General features: G+C 42.7%; 1 protein-coding gene across 1 annotated transcript in view; it reads right to left on the reverse strand.

Annotated features, from left to right (window-relative positions):
- LOC109421919 (calmodulin) overlaps positions 1-21600 on the reverse strand; it is a 123754-nt gene that overhangs the window by 89266 nt on the left and 12888 nt on the right. Inside the window, exon 2 of the mRNA XM_029865141.2 lies at positions 5202-5376. Within this exon, the coding sequence (XP_029721001.1) occupies positions 5202-5376 (175 nt within the window). The remainder of the gene's footprint in view (positions 1-5201; positions 5377-21600) is intronic.

Here is a 21600-nt window from a genome sequence, read left to right on the forward strand (position 1 = left end):
GGTTGGAACTGGAACAAAAAGAAAAACGGCATTAGCAACTGCCATCACTGCACCCTAAAACGAAACAACACAGGCTTGTGTACAATGTACACAGATTTGTTACTACTAGATCAGCCTCCACCCCTGTGTCAAATGTACACAGTTATATTTGTGGCTCTAGCGCTGGTATGGAAGCAAAGTTCATAATTATTTGTATCTGAACGATGACATGCATTATCAGGAATCGATCAGTGCAAAAATAATTGTTAAATTGTTCTCAGGCCTGCGTAGAACCGGAAAAGTAACTGTTTATATTTAACACAGCGGTGAGGCTGATCTAGTAGTACACAAATCTGTGTAACTTCTGAAATCGTGTGCAAAGAGGCTAACGGTAAAATTGATAAAATGCGTGTCATTTCGGACGTGATACGCAAACTGGTTCCAATCACTTCGAAAAGAGTGATTCAAGAAATCTGATCTAACGATTATCTCGTGATGATCGCTATAATTTGCAGCACTGAAGTTAAAAAGGATGCCGAATACTACATTAACAAAGCGTTCGAAGAATTTGGGATAAGTTTGAATTTCACAGCTAGCGACGGCATTGTAAACTATTCAATAAGTCAGTCGCATCCGACGATGCTAAGTGCCAGTCTTGTAAAACGTCATAACTCTTAAAAAAAAAGAAATCAAATAATGTTGCTCTCTTTGAAGCTGAGTATGGTATCTTGGTATCAGAGCACATCAAGCTCTTCCTGGTATTTCTTCCAGAGTTTTCTAACGTTTCTGTTGGGTTTCTTCGCGGGATTTTGCCCGAAGTTCCTCCCGGGATTTCTATTAGAGATTTTCAGAGTTTCTTCTGCAATTTCCTCAACATTTCCTTCCGGAATTACACTCACAGCTTTTTATCGAGATATCACAGTTTTTTCTCAGGATTTCTTTTGAAATTCCTCTTGAGATTTCTCCAATAAGTCTTTGCGAAGCTTCTCGCTACATTCCATGTTAATTCCTTCAGCTATCCTAGAGGAAACATTCCGTAGAAAAATCTTTGCAAGAGCCCTGTTAGCCACTACAGGTAGGGCTCGATTATCCGGAGTCAGGTTCTGAAGTTTCCCACACATATATCTGAGGAACGGAATGTTGTATGAAGTTGAAATATTGACAAAAAACAACATTGATTGAATGTTCAGTTAAAATTTCAATTTTGTACAGCATACCTTTTACAAGATATATATTTGGCAAACTTCAGAACTCGACTCCGGATAATCGAGTCCAAACTTGTATTAAAGAAATCCCAAAAAGGGCATTCAGCATCTTGGAACAATTTCTGGAATGGGATTGCGGGAAGAACTCTGGAAGTAAACCCGAGAAAATCTGTAAAACCAATCTCAGGTGGCTCTCTGCGAGAAATTCGATAAGCAACTACGAGGAAAACCTTGGCAAAAGCTCTGAAAGAAATCACAGAATAACCTTATGAGAAATATCAGCAATAACTTCTGCAGAAATCCCAGAAGTCTCTTTGATCCAGAAAAGAAGAAATGAAATTCTAAGGTGAATTGAAATGAAACTGTGAGGGATATCCCAGGATCAACACCGAAGAAACTCCGAGAGAACTATCTTGTGACATTTCGAAATCCCACAAGGCTTTTGGAAATAGAATCCCAGTTGAAACTCCAGTGGAAATCCAAGGCGAAACTCTGGAAGAAAGCTCACGGAAAAACCTTGAAAAAATACAAAAGAAACATCGGAAGAAATCCCAGGAGGAACTCTGGCAGATAATTCGTGAACACCTTCCTAATAAATCCTTGGAGGAGCTCTAATATAAATCCAATGAGTAAGAATCTTGTAGCAACTCTTCTGGGGAAGTCCCAAGAATACCGGAAGGAATTGCAGAAAATCTTCAAGAGGAATCCCGAGAGAAACTCCAGCAGAAACTATGCAAAGCATTTGCGATATGTATATTTGCAATGCCGACAAACCCTCTGGAAGAAATTGCGCAGGATCCCCGGATCCTAGAAATTACGTAGGATCCTTCAGAATAAATCGGACGGAATTCAGAAATCCTGGGAGATTACAAGGAAGAATCCAGGAAATGATTGTTTGAATCTTGGCAAAATGCTAGTAAGAATTCGAAAGAATCTCCGGAAGGAATTTAGAATTGGAATACCAAGAAAAATGGCCTGAATATGGAAGGAATCTTGTAAAAAATCCTGGGAGACACTCCAAGTGGTATTCCTACAGTATTTCCGCAAAGAAACCTTAACGGAATGTCTGGAAAAATGCTTGTGGCGGAGTTTGATTGTTTTATTTTTTATCGATGCAAAATTTCCCTGAGTGGTCATGATATACTCAGAGTATTCCAGGCATTTTCCTGTTAAAAACTCCCCGAGGATTCTCGGATTTCCAGGTTTTGTCAGGTAACAGACACCCTAAAATTCCTATCCAGATATTTTCTTTGCATGTTTCTTGAAGAATATAATTCCGCGATTTCTGCTCGACTTCTTTCATGAATTTATCTAGGGAATTTTCCATATTGGGGAAATCGTGTATTTTCGGCAGTTTTGTGTTTTGTTCTCTTCGCCATGGGGTTATATTTGAAAGCAGTTGAACTCAAACTTGGCCTAAAATCCTTCCCAAACAAGCTGAATTATAAGATTCAGGAAATTTGACCGACAAAAACCCCTCATGACGAAGAGAACAAACCAGCCGATAATATCCATCGTTACCCTTAGGTCAGCTGGAGTTTCGTTCTTGATTTCTCCAGAATTTTCTTTGAAGAATTCCATCCAGCGGTTTGCCAGGATTTGTTCATGAAATTTCTTCCTGATTTTTTTCCGCTGATCCTTGAGGGATTTCTGAGAGTTATTCCTGGAATTTCTCCCAGAGTTCCGCCTAGGATTTCAGCAGGAGTTTTTTTTTTCACGTGATTTAATCATGAATACCTCTTGGGACTTCTTCAAGAGGCTTTCCCGGTATTGCTTCCAGAGTTCCCCGCGGAGATTCTTCCAAAATCGTTCAAAAGTTTTGTAAGACTTATCAGGAGTTATAAGAAAAAATCCGTCGTTGAGCTATCATTCTCATCGTCCAGTGTCCGTGATCGCACGCCGGTATAGCCTCTCGCAATTCACTCGGTTTTTATAAGACTTCTGCAGAAGTGGTTCCAAGTTTTTCTCTCAATATTTTGTTTGGCATTTCTCTTAACTTCCTCGCGAACTCTCTCCTGTAGTTCCAACCAGGATTTCAGGCATTCTTACAGGTTCAGATATTTACGGAATTTAGATTACTCCCAGAAGTTTGTCCCAGGTGTTCCCGGTTTTCTCAGAATTTCTTCCGAATTTCCTCTTAAAATGTCTCCTATGACCCTTCCCGAAGTTCCTCGCGAGATTCTACCATATATTTCTACAGGAATTTCTAACTAGGATTTTCATAGGTTATCCCAGCAGGTATTAAAGAAAGCTCATGGAAAAATCCCGGAGAAACTATCAGAAAATACAAAACGTAACTCCTGGGTTAAATCCGGGAAAATCTCAAAACAATCTCTGAAAGCAATCGAGGGAAGAATAATACGAGGGAAGGAAATACCAGTAAAAATTCCTGCAGGAACCTCAAAGAAGAAACCATGGATAAATTGTGACGAACTGTGAGAGATATCTCGGAAGCAACACCGGAAGCCCTCTACAAAGAGGAAGCTTCTTCTAAAAAAAGAAGTCCCGGGAGAAAGAACTTCAGACAAAATGTCGTGAGGGACTTTGGAAGCAGATTGAGATAAATTTGTGAAAAAAAACTTGTTTTGATAGAATTCGAACCCACGAGTCCGTGTCGCTAATCCGGTGCTTTAACCAACGAAGCCACAGAACAAATCCACCGGAACCAATTAGATGGTCGGTGACGAAGTGTCAGTCAAGCTTTAATGTGAACATTCTAAAAACAAAATGCTCACACTTGTGGTTGTTGTTCTGTTGCTCAGTTGGTTAAATCACAATTCCACCAAAACAAGTAATGTTTTTCCACAAATTTATCTCTCAATTTGTCAACCAAACCTGTTTCAGACATACTGGTCGACTGGTATAGTCCGAAAACGGCAATAAATTAATTGCAACTCTGGGAGTCAGCCGGGAAAATCTCTGGAAGAAATTCCGTGGAGAACTTATGTAGCAAAACTCATGAAGAAATACTTGGAAGAACCATAGCTAGAAATCCTTGGGCCAACTTGTACAGAAATTTTGGGAGAAATCCTGCGAAAGTCTCTGTGAGAAATCCCGGTAGAACTGTGGAAAATCAATCACTAGATATCCCGGAAACTCTAGGATGAAATCCACGGCAACATTTGAGAAATATCCTAGGAGAAAGTCCTTCAAAAATAAGATCCAGAAAAGTCCTGGGAATCCTGAGATCAATACCAGGACAAACTGTAGGTCTAGACGAAAGCGTACGCCAATTTTTCGAAAACTTGCAGAAAGAAGTCCTGTGAGGTAATCTGAGAGTAATGCCGGTAAAATCACTGGAAGAAATACTGGGAGATTATCATGCAGAAAAAAAGTTAAAATTTCCTGTAGAAATTCTGGGAGAAACCCCAGGAAAAACTCTTGAGCAAATCACTGTAAAAAACGTATAAAGTAGTAGAAAATCATTGAAGAGGAATTCTGGAAGAAACTTCAAGAGAAATGCCGCGGCAACATCTGGATTTTTTTTAGAAACTCTAGAGAAAATCTCGCTAGAAGCAATACCTTCAAAAGAATACCTGTAAAAGTCTTCAGCATTATGCAGACAAGTTTCGTTTTTACCTGCACTACACATATCTAGTAAAAACTCACGTTCGATAGAAGTAAACACTACAAATTAGACAATTTCTTCATACATACAACCTGTTGATTGCTTTTCAGTGACTGAATCTCTTCAATTGTAGAAAAATTGTTAACTGGAGCTTCATCACTCCTGAAGTAAGCTCTTTAAAGAAGTTCAACTACAAAACGTGAAAACTTTATCCTTATGTTCATTGCATATCTAGTATGTATTACCCATCTTATTCAGCAAGCATATTCGAACAGCACCCATCTCCACCCAACAAACCGACGAATAAACACAGCGGAAAGACATAATCGATTCGCACTTCCTTCCCCCGGAGTCCGGACGACCCAGATCGGCCCGCGACCCGGATGAGATAAGTGAACGATAATAAAAAGAAGAAAAAAACATCGTAATAGGTTGTAGGTAGTACTCACCGTCCGCGTCGACTTCGTTTATCATATCTTGCAGTTCTGCTTCTGTGGGGTTCTGGCCTAACGATCGCATCACGGTTCCCAGTTCCTTGGTCGTGATTGTGCCGTCACCGTCTTTGTCGAACAGCGAAAACGCTTCTTTGAATTCGGCAATCTGTTCCTCTGTAAGTTGATCGGCCTGTTGTGGAGAAAAAGGGGAAAAACATAGGGGTTTTAGTTGAAATTCATCTTTAGTCGTCCCCGAAATTCCCAGCTCCGTCTGAATTGTGGCAAGGTTCACACGCGCGCCAAAATGTGGGTGTGGGACGGACGGTGTTTGTGGTTTTGCGGAAACGCTCGCTGGCATTTATGAGTAAAGGGAAATCCATAACTCGCGGCCGGCCGTTTAACGGTTCCTCAAATCGACCACATTGACAAATAACTTTCTTCTTTCGCACACTGCTGCGTCCAATCAATCAGTTTAGGAAACACGTTTCGTCTCAATCTATCATCATTCCACCTGTTCCTTCATGGTTCCCATCCCCGTTATTCCACCAGAAAAACACAGATGTCTGTTATCCTAATAAGCATTGAAAATGATCATTTACACCAGCAGTGGTGCTCAATGTGGACGAGTCCGGCGGTTTTTCAAGAATTTCATTAGCTATTCCAAGGAAGGTTTTCCCGGATATATTCAGAGATTGTTGAAGAAAATACCGTCTGAAGTTTCCTGATGATTTTTTCTACTAAAACCTCCCAGAAGGTCTCTGGAAATTTTTCCATGGTAGTAGACAACCCTAAAAAATACTCAATGTTATCGCAAGTAGCGATTTGCTAACCCCTGAATTACCCTCTCGCCCTCTTCCATCCCCATTTCAACACCGCCTTCCAATCAGGCGTCATAAATCAGTCTTTACACAAACTGCGCGCCGGCAACCGATTTGTGATTGATGCGATTCTAGCACAAACAAAAAATCCAAAATTTTCTCCCCAAATCCCTCTAGTTTCCAACATCTCCATCTCACCCGCAACGGAACGGATCCAGAGCTCGGGATCAGCAGAGCAAGAAGTTCCCCGTGCCAAAATATTACACCAGATGGTTTACGAACGAACGAACGTGCTCCGCTCGGCTCTTCAATACAAAATTTATTTCGGTTTTTATTGGACCGGCAACCCGACTGTGTGTGTATAACACCGAAAATTTCGCGTCATCAATCAAAATTTCCGGCTACCATAGACTCCGGCGGGTCTCACCCGCGCCACCACCGTCGCTCGTCGCGCCATCATCCCAGTCGCGCAAATTATCCTCTGGTAAATAGGTAATTTTGCGAGCCAAGATTGAGATATCAAACCGAACCGAATGTGGTGGCGGAGCGGCAACAGAAACAGTAACGGGGAAACGATCATCTGTTTCGCCAATTGGTCCGCCAATGCTTCTTCCTGTCAGACCGTCATTTCTCACGACGGGTCCAGTGTGGTACACTGGTGGAAATGTTCGCATGGATATTGCTTGAAACTTTAAATCATTGGTTGATCTGCTTTAACATGCGAAAGTTATGCAATTTGTAAATGAATACATTCAAGCAGGGATGGAAAATGTCGTGGAATTTCATGAAAAAATGTCATGACATTTTTATTTTTACACCATTTCCGATGTAAATTTATGTTCTTATGCATCACCAGTTCACAACGCATCAGCGATGAAGTGCAATTAGCAAATAACGAAATGACATTTTTATGACATTTCCCATCCCTGAATGCAAGTGACAGTTGATAATTAGAATCCCTTAAGGTAAAACATCAAGAAATCCCATCGTAATTTTGCATACAAACTTTAGATGCACAAATCTGATGAACGAATCATCGAACCCAGCCGCACTTGTTTATTCCGGCTTTGCTCACTTGCAAAAAGAGGCAGATTTCCCAAATCGATCGAATATGTTTAAGAATTTTCGAGACTGGTGCTCTTGGAAACGTGAGTAGGGGTCCAAGTCAGCCATTGTGGCAGCTATATTGGTACACTCTGACGTTTCTCCTAAAAAAAAGCTGTGAATTGTAAAAAGTGTCAAAAGCTGTTGAAATCCACGCGAAGATTACTCTGAGTGTAAGCAATTTACCAATTCCGAATCGCCGCGACTCTTATGGGCATCAACAAACGAAGAAAGTAAAGAAACGGTCGTAGGAAGCCCGACAAAAAATAAAACCGGCGATAAATTGCAGTTAAATGCACTTAAATCCACCGATCCGGATCAACACATTGATTGAGGTTATGTTTTTGTCCATATATCCAATTTGGAGAGACAGAAAGTACGTAATTTCCCCTCGATTTGGCATTGGCGATTCCGAGCGAGAGTGTGGGACTGAAATGACTTCCAGTTTTTTTTGCTTCAACTAAATAACTAACGGACATGTGGTACCTCTAGTAGTTAGGTATCCGCGATGAAGAAGTGACGACTTTCACACGCCGAAGCAACGACTGAGAGCCGGTTTAACCGGCGACGACGCGGCAGCCTGTGCTTGGTTGGCTTGGCATCGCCGGAATAGATTTTTGTGTGACGAGTCGATTTCACACCTAGTGCGCTTCATCGCTACTCAAGAGTCAAGAGAAGACGGCGATGGCCCAAGAAGATACACATAAATCAATACCTATACGGTATTGGATGTGACTCCCATCCGTAATGAGTGGAATTTAATGTGGATTTAGATCTTACGGTGTTTAGTTTGGATTGATCATCGGTTGAGATGCAACTTTGTTGTTTCCAGGTCAGGTAAAGTAGCATAAGCAATCAACTATGGACTTAGTTTCCATCTGCAATGTGCAATGCTGGCAATCACGTCTTATCGGAATAGTTGCAGCTGTTACATCGAATTCCAAGTTGTTTTGAGAAACGGAAAGCGTATGTTGGCGAGCCTTTTGTTTTTCTGCTTCTCTTGGAAGCTCACTAAACTGATTGAAGCGATGATGGACTTTAACATCGAAAGAACGTAAGGGTTTCGGGGATTCCGGCGATCTGTCTAGTTCGTTCGAGTCTCGCCAGGGACTAAGACAAAAGCCGGAAGAATATGGTGGACAAGGCATGTTGTGAGAATGCCGGAGAACAACCCTACAACAAAACTAGTGTTCGCAAGAGATCCGGATGGTACAAAAAGATGTGGAGGGCAGTGTGTAAAGCCAGGTCGAATCAGGTCGAAAGACATCTGCCGTTGGGCGTCACCACGTCGCGTGATCGAGGTTGAAGATTAACAGCCACGAATCGTAGTAGAGTAGCATTGTTGATTCACTTTCGTCTTGAATTTGATGTTATACCTACTGAAGAAATGAAATGAATATGTGCTTCTGCGCAACCTTCAGAAAAAGAGTACCTTTTGAAATTCTTCCAGAACTACTTTTGGGTTTCCCTATAAAGAGTTCTTCCTGGAATTCCCCTTGGTAATCTCATTCGATTCCGCTTGGTTATCTCTGGATATTCGACGAGGAATTTTTGCATGGATGACTCCAAGATTTCTGAAGAAATTGCTTCCGGGATTCCTACAGCAGTTCCTTCTAGGTTTCCCAGAAGTCACTTTCTGAATTCTTCCTGGAGGTTCTACGGGTGCTCGGAAAATCCACCAGACATTATATTTTTTGTGAAATTTATTCTGGATTTTATTTTACCCAAGACATTCTCTTAAAATTCACCAGGAGTTCCTTCTGAAATTCACCCAGATGATTTCTCTAAAAATCCCTCCAGAATTCTGGTTGATGGTAGATTTTCTGCAGAAGTTCCTACATGAGTTCTTCTAAGATGCGATGGAAGGCCGATCAAAGCTGCGTTCGATGTCGCAAATGTCGTGCAGGAACTGAAAAATTAACCTGTTGCAAGAGGGCTGGGCAGTCGATTCGATCACTGAGTAAGCCAAACGCAAACATCCTTCGGAGATCAACACGTCGCTGTAGCAGAGTTTCAAGACGAATCAATTGACAACGATGTTCAGTTCATATGGTGGCAATCTCAGCAAGTCGTTCCATGGCAATCCTCGGATAGCGTAACGGATAAAGCAGCGTTGCATTCTCTCAATTCTGACAATCTGTGTGTCGTGATGCGGATCCCAGATTTGTACGGCGTATTCCAGGATGCTGCGAACCAGCGAACATTAGAGCATATTGATCACGGAATTCGTGAGCGTTTCGGCGTATGAAACCCAACATGGCATAAGCTTTAGCAGTAGTCCTTGTCAGTCTTGTTAGCGATCACAGTCTTTGACACCTTTTCGTCGATATTCGGCTGCCTTTGTCTCCAACATTCGCAACACAAGCGATCAAACTACTGTCCGGAACAAAAATGTCGAATGAATGCGCTTGACCACGATTGCGCCTTCGGGAGATGGTTCGGTTTTTGTTATTCCTGTCTTTCCCATAAAGAGAGCTGTTTTGTATAAATGTATGTGTCGTAATCGATTTATCACACACGAATAAACTAATATTATACCAATCTTAATCAAAATTAGCTGAAATTTTGCGAAAAACTGAAATTAGACAAATGTCACCGTGCCAGACGACGATGATTTGATCCACTTTTTTGTTGATTGATCTTCGTTCTGCCGCTCGTGTTGTGTGTAAGAGGTAGCGGTCGCGCTCGAATGAAACAAAGCAAGCTGACACCCGACCGCGGCAACGAAACGAAGGTAGTGAAAAGTGTCGAATGTTTACAAGCCTGGTCCTTGTAATTAGCTCCACGAAGTTTAGTTTGACTTGATTGTTTGACGAAGTTTAGTTTGACTGGTCAGACTTGGTGTCATTTGCTGCATATTCACAAGTCAGCGGTGCATGTCCTTTGCAGAAGCTGATCGCTTTGCATTTCGTCGCTTTCATCGTTATTCCATTCGAGGTACAGCAGTCCACCACGGCTTCGATGTCTTGCTGTAGAGCAGAACAGTCAACCAGAAGGAGGAGATTTCAACCGGTGGAACAAACCGTTGACGAAGAGTAAGGGGTCCGAGATGACAGTCTTGCGGCACCCCAGAAGGCGTTAAGAAGAGGCTAGACGTGACTAAACTCAGCTTTACGTAGGCGCATCTGTGTTTTAGGTAGGAATGTAACCAGTTGATAAGTCAATTGGGAAATCCCAATCGCTCAAGTTTACTTAAAACCAAATCAAGCGGTACTTTGTCAAACACCTTGGATAAATCCACGTGAGTGCTATCCACTTGACGATATTTTACTCACTAGAGTTGTGCGTAGTAATCACATATGCCACAAAGCAGCAAAATACATCTTGCCGTGAATTGAAACTTCGAAAACTTTGGCTAGACAACATAGAATAGAAATAGGTCGATAGTTTGAAAACTATCTAACTAACTAACTATGAGGAGCATTGCCAGCTTTGGATAGGGGTAATAGCAGCCAGCATCCGGGAACACAGCTTCCAATAGCGACAAATTGAAAATCTGTCTGCCGGATCTGTCTGCTAGCACCGCAGCGCATCGTTGAACATATACCGGAGGAAGTTTGTCACATCCAGGTTCTTTAGATGGGTCCAATACATTCGAGTGACGTCTGCCACAGAAAACGTCGGGCATGGAAAGTGTATGTCGTATGTCGGGAGACTATTCAACAGGTCCGAAGAAACCCCGTCTGAGAATCAGCGTTAAAATGGATTTGAAGAAATCGGCAAACAGCTCGGTTGAACTTTCGACGGAGCCGATAACGCAGTTTTCCTACTCTTGATGAGGCGTCAAAAGGAGGATGGATCGATTTTGACTTCGTCTTCGATACGAAAAACATACCCACGGAAGAAAGCCAAAACACAGTCATCGTATTCAACTTCAAGTTTTTGGAGAAGGACTCTATTTTCCGTGGTACGATGCCCTAGAAAGCAACGACGAGATTTGCGGAGAACTTTTCGTCGGTGTATAAGTTCAATATTCGATCAGGAATGTTTACCAGAACGACGAGGATGCATTCGACGGAGAGGAATATGTCTGCCTATCTCCCCAAAAACATCATCATAGAAAATGGCGACCATTTCATAGGACATTGGTCCCTCGAAACAGTTCGTCCCAATCAAGTAGATGTATGTAACTCTCCAATAACTGCGCCGTAGTCACATCGACTGACATCCGCTTCAGTTCCGTCGATATTGTCCGTTATAGTTCTTGCGGTTACAGAAATTCCTTGCAAGACTCTGTGATTCGTCTAGGAATTTCTACAGAAGCTTCCCTTGGGATTACTGCACAAGTTTCTTAAGAGTTGTTTCTGGGAATCAACCATGACTGGATACTTGGATTCCTCCAAAAGCTTCTATTGGATTGCTTACAAAATCGTCTTTGGGATTTTCCCAAGATTTACCTCTGGGATTCCTTCAAGAGTTTATTCTTGGAATCCTTAAGGAGTTCCTTCTGGGAATTCTTTAAGAGGTACTACTGGGTAGTCTCCAAGAATACCTTCGGAAAATCTTCCAGGAATTCATTTTTTGGAATCCTCTAGGAAATATCCAGGAACTTCTCTTTAGGAAATCCTCCAGAAATCTACTGTAGAATCCTTCCGTTTCTTATAGAAATCCTTTCACAACTCCTTGCGGAAGTCCCTGAGAAGATTCTTTCGGGAATCCTGGAGATTTTTTTGGAATTCCCGACATTCATCCAAGGTTGCTATGATCCACGTTGTGTTGGTCATTTGTTGGACTTGTTAGGCCAAATGTTTGTCATGTCTAATGGGACCTTTACCCTAGAACAAAATCCCAAATCTAGTAGGAAATAAAACAATAAACAACTCAATTACATATCCTAGTGATTTGATTATCCGGACTGTACTAAGTAATAGGAAACAATCGGCGTAACGAGAATTTTTGTATGGTAGAAGGCCAATTCTCCGTTTCTGCAATGTAATAGTTGAAAAAGCGTGGGTATTATGATTCTTGGCTAATTTGATGCTATTTGAGCAAAACTTTGGGTAACTAAGTTGTTTATGTGGCAGAAATGGAGAAAAACAACCATTTCATTGCAGAAACGGAGAATTGACCTTCTCACCATAGAAAAATTCTGTTCATTACTTCAATTCTAGTTCTTCACCGATTGTTTCCTATTGCTCATTGGAACCAAGTATGTTTTTATCTAGTACATTTATTCAAGGCTCAATCGCGTATTACGCTTTACAGAGCCGATATTCTTGTTGAAAACCAAATATTCATTTCTGTCTTTTTTACTATTCTAGTCCTCTGACTTCAGAATTAAGTTGCTGTGTTAGATGTTAATTTGAGGTTGGACTGTTGAACCAGCTTTTCAGGAATTATCCCTTCTCCCACACAGGAAGAAAAAGATGACTTGCAGAAGTGTTCTGCAGATTTCAGTAGGTATTTCCAGGAAGACCCGATTTCGCTAAGGTAAACCATTCTTTTAGGAAACTCTGCATATATTTCTTATGAAGTTCATAAGTAAACATAAGAGGAAGATAGTGTGGCTTGAAAAATTGCTGAAATTTTCAATTGCACTTTATAATTCTACATCGTTTATTATAAAACGAACTGTCTTCACAAGTCGAGTATCTACAAAAAAAATGAAGAGCCTTCGTATTTTTGTATATCTGGCATCCCTGTCGTTGATTGTAAATTGATACAAACTTGGCAAAATAAACAGCAAAACTAATTTGATTCCTCATCAAAGTGCTCACATATCAAAATTGTGCTCCACTTATCAAGAACGTTTACTGCCTTCCGGCCAGCGTGACGTGCAACTATTTCCATTCCATATGTACCATTCCATTGAAAAATATTCCACTAGATTAGTCACCGGCACATACGTACACACAAACATTCCAGACTGATTCCCAACAAATCATCGATTCATAAAAAGGCGAACAATGATTATATCTGAATCGAGTCATTGGCAACAACGAGTTCGATGTTGAGCCGTCTTATCCGTCTGTCAGTGTTTTATCACCTCTGCGTGTGTGTGTGATAGTCTACGTACGATCACACCTTTTCACCTCTGGAAAATTCTTCAAGGGATGAAACAAAACTTCCGACAGACATCGATTACAGTTTTGACAAATTGGTCGTATGGCGGCTACGGAATGTGAAAAAGGTCTACCCGCCGGTTATGTATCAGCGGAACCGAGTGTGACCATCTCGTCGTGTGTTCAAGTTCCCCGTCGTTATCGGATTTTATCAACACAGGACTGCCAACAACTGGGCCGAAAAACTACAGTGTGGTATCGCTGACGTCGCGATATCCATCAGATTGGTGTTCGTTCATATCTTATCTTTTGCCAGTGACTCTCACCAACAAGCACTCCATGAACGAGCATTTTTAGACTAGGTACTATCGTGTTCGAACTGTGCGGGGCTTTCTGGTTGATTGAGGATGTTCAATCGATTATTGGCGATCTATTGCTTGGGAAATCACTTTTCGGAGGCATGTTATAACGAATCAGTACGTCATCTGTTAGGACCTTCGTTCATGATGGGAGTTATCTGTCAAAAGTTTCCGTTGTAAATCATCGTCGAGATTTACAATGCTGATAATGCTCAATTCGAGTTACAGAACAGCACTAGGGATGCTGTTATAAAGTATCAGAAGATTAAAACTGCTGATCAAACGATTTCTACACACACGTCATGAGAATGACTTCAGATACGTTCACTAAACATCATTTTTTTATCATAGTTTTACTTATTATCGCTTGCAACGCTTTTTATTACCGAAGACTTTTTTATCAAGAAGACAAGGAACTCTGTTATTTACTTTTGTATCAAATGTAAGAGTGTGTTTATGCGAATATTAAGATTTACTAACAGTATCATAGTTAGTTCCATCTTCATCCGTGGTGGCGCTGCTAACAGTGACTCCCGATTTTCAACAGTGCTGCTAGTCTTCTTGAGGAAGTGGTCTTCGTTACTAATTACTTAGCTATTTATTAGTTAAGGCTCAAACGTCATGTGTTATTACAAAGCTAATTTAGTGTCTTATCTTGTAAATACAATGCTTGAAATGCCATTTGGAAATGATCGTAATCTAATGGCCGTCAATCGAATACATCCTAGTTACATCATTTCACCAGAAAGCACAATCACAGCCTAATGAAAAATATTATTATCAAACACTGTGCAAGTTGGACAAATTGGGTCATCAATCGATCGAAAAACGCTTCGCTTTCCACCTCCTCTTCGATCCAAATCCAAAGAGACAGCCGCTTCTGGAAAGGTTGCATCAGAAGCAGCACAGTGGCCGGCGCTACAAGTCCCAGGTGTTTTCGAAATAAGCGCCTGGGTGAAACTCGAAACATAAGCACCGGGAGATAGGTAATTGGATTATTACAAAACGAGTCAGAATTTTAGCGATTTGTTGCCTCCTCCGTCCGCCCCCCGTCGATGGTCGATGACAGGCCAACGAACGAGAGATAACGTTCCTGTCCTCTGTAATCCAATTTGCCGCTGCGCTTCCCTCGGTCCCATGTGGTGGTGGTGGCGGCAAAAACGTTTCACCTCCACGGTCGATTGAAATCCTATATGACGGGTGAAGGTTCAGTCTGCTCCGGCTAGCTTGTCGGAATGACTCGGAGTAGAATGGCTTCCTCATTCTGAAACGGATGATTGCATTCGTCGACACTAATTGAGACGAGGGGACCGCCAACGGAAGACTGGAAAACTAGGCTTAGTAAGGTGACAAACCTGTCTAACGCTGATTCCCAGTGAGTGAACTCACTGTTTCCCCATATAAGTAGAATGTGTAATTCCAATCCACACGTATCGACGAGCGCAAGTTCCATAAATGGGTTACAGCACAGAGACCGGGTAGGCGTATTCGGGGTGGCGCAGTACCGGGAACACCTGGCGGGTGGGGACAATGAGAGGGGCTCGACGACGGTACCAAACCGCACGCAAAGGTAAATCAGTCATGTTTAATCGATTCACCAATACCAATGACAGCGAGCGCTGCTATCTCTGTACGCCGGGAATCACCACACTCGATTTTCTCGAAGGTGGTGCCAGTAAAATTCGGATTCAAGCAGATTGCGGAGCTCGAACCGGTCGGTGATGCCGCCGCAATACAGTGATAAATCAGAGATTCTCCCGACGAGAGCAAACATCGGAGAGAAAGAGCGCAATCGAATGCGAGAATAGGTAGATCACATATCACTACTGTGCGAAAATTTGACGCGGAGATTGCACCAATACTCATCCGGGCAGCAGCGCCCGCCGTCACCCATACCCATTAGACGAGGGGGAGTCGGAAAAAAAGAAGACAGGTCACATTTCCTTTGAAGCACCCCTCGGTAGCCGAAAAGAAGCAGCTGCGATTGCCAGCCAGGAAAAAAGCGTTGAAAAACATGGATTTTCTTTTCCTGGTTCGCGAAACACGACCCGAAAAACCGAATGGAGATTTTTCCTCTACCTTTGCGTGATGGAGGTTTTGGAGTGGCGATTGGAGCGCCCCCTCCCTCCATATATGAATGTGTCTCCTGTGTGTGTGAGTGTGACACATTGCACACCGGCTCGCGCCTCGCGGGTTTTTGTCGCTACTTCTAGCCGGTTGAAGTGCATCGACACACAGCGACCGACGAGTGTGGAACCGAGCAATACATGCTGTTCAAATTGGATCCAATATGCAGAAGGAAAAGTTGGACAGGTGTTCAGTATGTTATCTCTGCAATTGAATTGGTACGGGTAGAGATACACGGGAGACGTGTTTTCAAATTTCCAACAAATTTTGATAATACGAAGTGTATTTTTTTTTAGAAAACTCGTGATCATTTGATTGAAAAGATATGTCGGTAGTAATCATAAAAGATAGCTCCGTAACGATTTTGACATGCATACCCTTATATTGTTCGGCAAACTTTTAGATAAAACTCTTAGAAAGGAGTAAGGAAAATGACTTCCTCAAGCGTAGTGTTCTCAAGAGATTTCTTGATCAATTTCAATCCAGATGTGTCTCTGAAGGTTTATAGTTTGATTTTCCAATAAAGGCTTCGTCATCATATCGGCAATTTGCTAAGCCGTAGGGCATTGTAGCCGGCTCATCGTTGTCACCAAAATCATCCAGTAATTTCTTCAACCTCCGTAACTCCTGACAGGCTCCAGCAAACAGTTCTGTTTGCAAACGGCCCATGAAATCAATCCGGCACCGAAATATACGAGATATCCAAAGTTGGATTTCCTGTCGCTGACATCGCCTGTCCAGTCCGCGTCCACGAAACACTTCAGGTAATCCTCTTTTGGCTTCTGTCCAGTCAGCATAAGAAGATCTGCTCACTTTGCTCCCAAGGATTGATGTAGCAATAGCAATGCCTGGTCTGATCATCATAGATACGTACAATAGTGCTCCGATAAGGCTTTGGTATTCGTCACTTCTGGGTAGTTCTTCAGAATCCTCCCCCTTTCGTTGGATATATCCTGGGTCCATGCGGATTGCTGACGGCTTGACATTTTGAAGGCCGAATTTCTCTGTAAGCTTGGAAATATACGCCTTCTGACTCACCATTGTTGAATTCGACATGCATTTCCAGGAACAATTTTAGATTTCCGAGCAGCGACATTTTGAACTTCTTCTCCAAAGTGGTAATAATTACTTGAAATTCGGTTTCGCTGCTACACGCGATTACCATGTCGTCTACATAAACTGCGATAAACGTGTGTCTCTTCTTGGTAATCCTCTTGTACAAACATGGATCAGCCGTAGATGAAACGAGTCCCATTTCCCGAAGTACATCCAGCTTTTTATTCCAAACACAACCAGCTTGCTTGAGGCCATACAAGCTTCTTCTCAATCGGCAAACTGTGTTTTTCGATTCCGGGGGATACCTTCATGTATATGGTTTCTTGAAACTCACCGTACAAATAGGTGGTCTTAATGTCCACGTGCTTCAAAATCATGTTCTCGCGAGAAGCAACATTCAACAGGGTCCGGAAGGTGGCTTGCTTCACAACCGGAGAGAAAACTTCTTCATAGTCCAAGCTATAGCGCTGGAAAAACCTTAGGGTTACCAATCTAGCCTTGAAGCGTACGGTTTCACCATGTTCATTCGTCTTGCGTTTGTATATCCAGCGGCAACCGATGGCTTTTCTTCCGGATGGTAGATCAGTAATTTCCCACGTCCGATTCTCCGCCAGAGTCCAATTCTTCCTGCATCGCACAGCTTCCGTGTACGCACGAGCCTCACCTTGCAAATTATCAACGACCGCTTCGTTCTGAACGCCTCGATGTGACGGTGACGTCTGCCTCTTGATCTTCAAACGACGATTCGGTAGCAGATTCAAACTTCTGCTGAAGTTTGTCATCAGTTCGTTCATCCTGATCTACGACATCTGCCACAGGATTTGCCTCAGCAGAAACCGGTTCTTGTTTCTGCTTATACAGGTCATATTCTCAAACTTCCGGTCTTCTCGCGATGTCTTGATTAGCCTTATGTTCTACCGAATTGAGCTCCATGAAGTCCGCATCTCGGCTTACAACCAGCTTTAACGACGCCATGCTTAGGAACCTCTACACCTTATGGTTCATGGAATATCCAACGAACGCCTGTTCTGCGAAACAGGACTCAGCGCTCAGCTTCTTTCGGAGTGGTTTCGGGACATACACATACGCTTCAGCTCCAAAAACACGCAAATGCTTCATATTCGGTTTCCGCCCGTACCAAATTTCATGTGGAGTGACATCAACGGAACTCGATAAAAGTACATTCTGAAGATAAACCACCGTATTCATTGCTGCCACCCAGAATAGGTTGTCCAATTAGGCATCAGTCAGCATACATCTCGTCATCTCGGACAGATATCGGTTTTTTCGAGTAACAGCGAGTAACTTGTAGTGTAGGTACTGTCCATGGATTCCGTTTTGCTTGTAAAATTTTCGCAGCTCTGCACTGACAACTTCTCCACCATTGTCCGATCGTATGGCTTTCGGAACTTGACCTTGTTACCTCTTGACCATTCGTACGAATTTTTGAATTTTCGCCGGAACTCTAGAAAGTAGAGAACACACAGAAACGGCTATGATCATTGATCGGGGCGACGAAGAACTTGAAACCACTCAGTGAGAACGCATCTACAGGATGCAAACGTCGGTGTGCACCAGGTCCAACGTAGCCGTTGACTTCTTCTCGGTGAATTCGGGAAAGGCGTCCGAGCTTGCTCTCCCTCAAGACACGGTTCACAAACTTCTTCGGTTACACAGTCACGTGCCCGTATTCCGCTCGCAAAATTCTTGCTAATGATTTGTAGAACGACGACTTCATCCCGGTGTCCCAAACGCCTATGCCAAGTGTGCTGGCAGTTCTTGGTGTGATTCTGTCCAGCAACCATCGCTTGTTCACCGTGGATCTTCAACCGGTACAAGCCTCCATGCTTGACTGATACAGCTACTACTTCCGTTTTGGACAAAATTTGGCAACCGTTTGTTCCAAACCTGCACGTTTGCGCTTTTTCCGATTAACTTATCCACCGATATGAGGTTCATTACCAAACCAGGGACGCAGAAAATCTTCACCGTGCCAATTCCTTGAAGTTTGGCCTCTTTCCCGTTTGCGAAATAAAAACACTTCTTCGAACTTGGCATCACGGCTTGGCGTCGCACCGGAGTCAACGATCCAGTCAGCCCTTTTTCGATCAGCAGACCCCAGAACGAACGCGAACGTACAGCTTGTCATGAGGCTTGCCCTTTTCAGTGCCAGGATTGTGTTTCGATTTCGAGTTCTCGTTCGCAGGTTTGTCGAGCTTTTGAAGTATTGGCAATCTCTCTTTTTGTGTCCTTCCATTCTGCAGAAATGACAGTAGATCTTATTTGCTTCTACCTTGAACGCGGATTCACTCACGATAGCATCATTCTCCTGTAGCTTCCGGGCGTAGTTCAAAACTTTTCCCTTGACGAAAGACATCTTCAGTGTATCGTCCTTCAGAACCAGCAAGGCTGTCGGGATGCTTTCATAGGATGACACCGGAAGACTTCGTAAAAGAATTGCAACTTGAACATCTTCTCCCAGGTTTTTCCTGTACCTTGAAATCTTGAAAACAGGTCCTTTTTATCGCAGACTTGACAGATGAGAGATAATCTTGAACACATTGTAGTCTTCTGCGGGTGTTCAACGCATTACCCGATGTCAGTACCAATGTAGATTCCCTGGTTCTAAAGTTCCTCGTTTGAAATACCCAGTGGAAATTTGACACAAAGCTCTATACAACGGCCACCCTTCTCCAAGTTGGACGAGAAGCCGGAAGGGGTGTAAGTGCATTATCCTGAATACGTTGAACTGCAGCAGCTAGTGTAATCAACAATGCGGCAGTAGGTCGTGCATATTTCCACTTCGCTAATAGGCTTATTCCTCCATCACTAGAGTGATGACTCACATTCCCATAGGCAGAAGTTGGTGAATACCACAACAACACACCCCACGCAATCCCTCTAATGACTGCAGTATTTCTCGATGACGACGACGACGAGGACGCTTCTAACTATTGCTGCAGCAGTGGCATGGCAGCTCGTCGCAGTCGTCATCTTCACCCGTCTGCCGCCGTGAAAGATATATAGATCATGCGCGTTTTCAAAGGAGTTTCCCTCTCGGGTGTTCTTACGCAACCCCTCGCACGCACCCCATACAACCCCGTCCTCCTCCGAAACAGTAGGGCACTGTAGTGCACTGATTGACCAAGTCGGCCGCAAGCCCCGTATGAGTTCATTACTCTTTCAGATGCAACAGCACACCAGTCAGTAGGTAGTGGGACAGACGAAACTGCAGCAACAGCAGCAATACCATCACTCCCCTTCGAAGGTGACCCAAAAATAAAACAGTCCACACCACAGCAATAATCTCTCGCGGTCGCGGACGACTCGCGAACTGTTTTCATTTTGTCTCCGCTGTGTTTTGCTTGACCAAGGCTGCTGATACGCGAACCGGCTCAGTCGCAGCACATGATGTTGTTTTGAGTGTCCGCGCGATTTGACGAGTTGGCACTGCGCGATGCTGCCTGCGCCTGCCGGCCTGCCTGCTGGATTAGCCGGTTGTGTGCGGTGAAGAGAAAGCCGCATTTCGTTCGTACCCACGTTTACTGTAAACAAGGAAGAGTCGTTGCAGTGCATGGTGGCGAGTCGGATCGGAGAGATGGTGCGAAATTGGGAAAGTCACAATTGTGTCTAAAAATGGATGAGATGTTTTTAGAAAACAACAAGTGTGAGGCAGAAGGAGTGTTTCGTCTGGGTTTGGGCCACACTTCTCCAATGCGAGGTTTATATGGAGCGGTTAGGTACCTATGAACACTAGTGTTTGGGTAAATGTTTTCGTTGAGTAGAGTGATTGATAGCTGAAAGGCTGGTCCAGTAATTGCAATCAACGAACGTTGCAACAACGTACTGATTGTTACATCTCTATAATACGATCTTTAAACATCCATGTCAGACACTTTGAACACATTTTGGAAATGACAGCTTTGTTCAACTCGTTTTGTTAAACATGTGATCAAATAAAGCATTTATTTGAACCGATCTACATACTTCAACAGGAATTGTCCTTTTAAAACAGGGTGAATAGTATCAACCAAGGTATTCCATGAAGCTATTTCCTCGAATTTGAATATTAGAATCGGTACTGGAAAGTGTCATTATCATGAGGAGATCTCTCTACGAAGAAGCATTTCTCTCACTTTTGGATGGGGTGTCAATCCAAGAGTCTCCAAGAGTTATCTTCAATGAAGATATTCCATTGAATTTAAATGTTAGAATCGGTACTGGAAAGTGAAAGTGTCATTATCATGAGGAGATCTCTCTACGAACAAGCATTTCTCTCACATTCGAATGGGGTGCCAATCCAAGAGTTTCCAAGAGTTATCCAAGCTTCAATGAAGTTAATCCATCGAATTTGAATGTCAGATGCAGTACTGGAAAGTGCCATTATCATGAGGAGATCTCTCTACGAAGAAGCGTTTCTCTCACTTTTGGATGAGGTGTCAATCCAAGAATCTCCAAAAGTTATCCAAGTTTCAATGAAGTTATTCCATTGAATTTGAATGTTAGAATCGATACTGAATAAGAATCGAACAAGCATTTCTCTCACTTTCGAATGGGATGCCAATTCAGAGTCTCCAAGAGTTATCCAAGTTTCAATGAAGTTATTCCATCAAATTTGAATATTAGAATCGGTACTGGAATCATGAGGAGATCTCTCTACGAACAAGCATTTCTCCCACTTTCGAATGGGGTGCTAATCCAGAGTCTACAAGAGTTTCCAAAAGTTATCCAAGTTTCAATGAAGTTATTCCATCGAATTTGAATATTAGATGCGGCGCTGGAAAGTGTCATTATCACGAGGAGATCTCTCTACGAATAAGCATTTCTCCCACTTTCGAAAGGGTTGCCGATCCAAGAGTATCCAAGTTTCAATGAAGTCATTCCATCGAATTTGAATGTTAGATGCAGTACTGGAAAGTGTCATTATCATGAGGAGATCTCTCTACGA

The sequence above is a fragment of the Aedes albopictus genome, unplaced genomic scaffold (genome assembly GCF_035046485.1).
Source record: "Aedes albopictus strain Foshan unplaced genomic scaffold, AalbF5 HiC_scaffold_36, whole genome shotgun sequence".
Taxonomy (NCBI): Eukaryota; Metazoa; Arthropoda; class Insecta; order Diptera; family Culicidae; genus Aedes; species Aedes albopictus.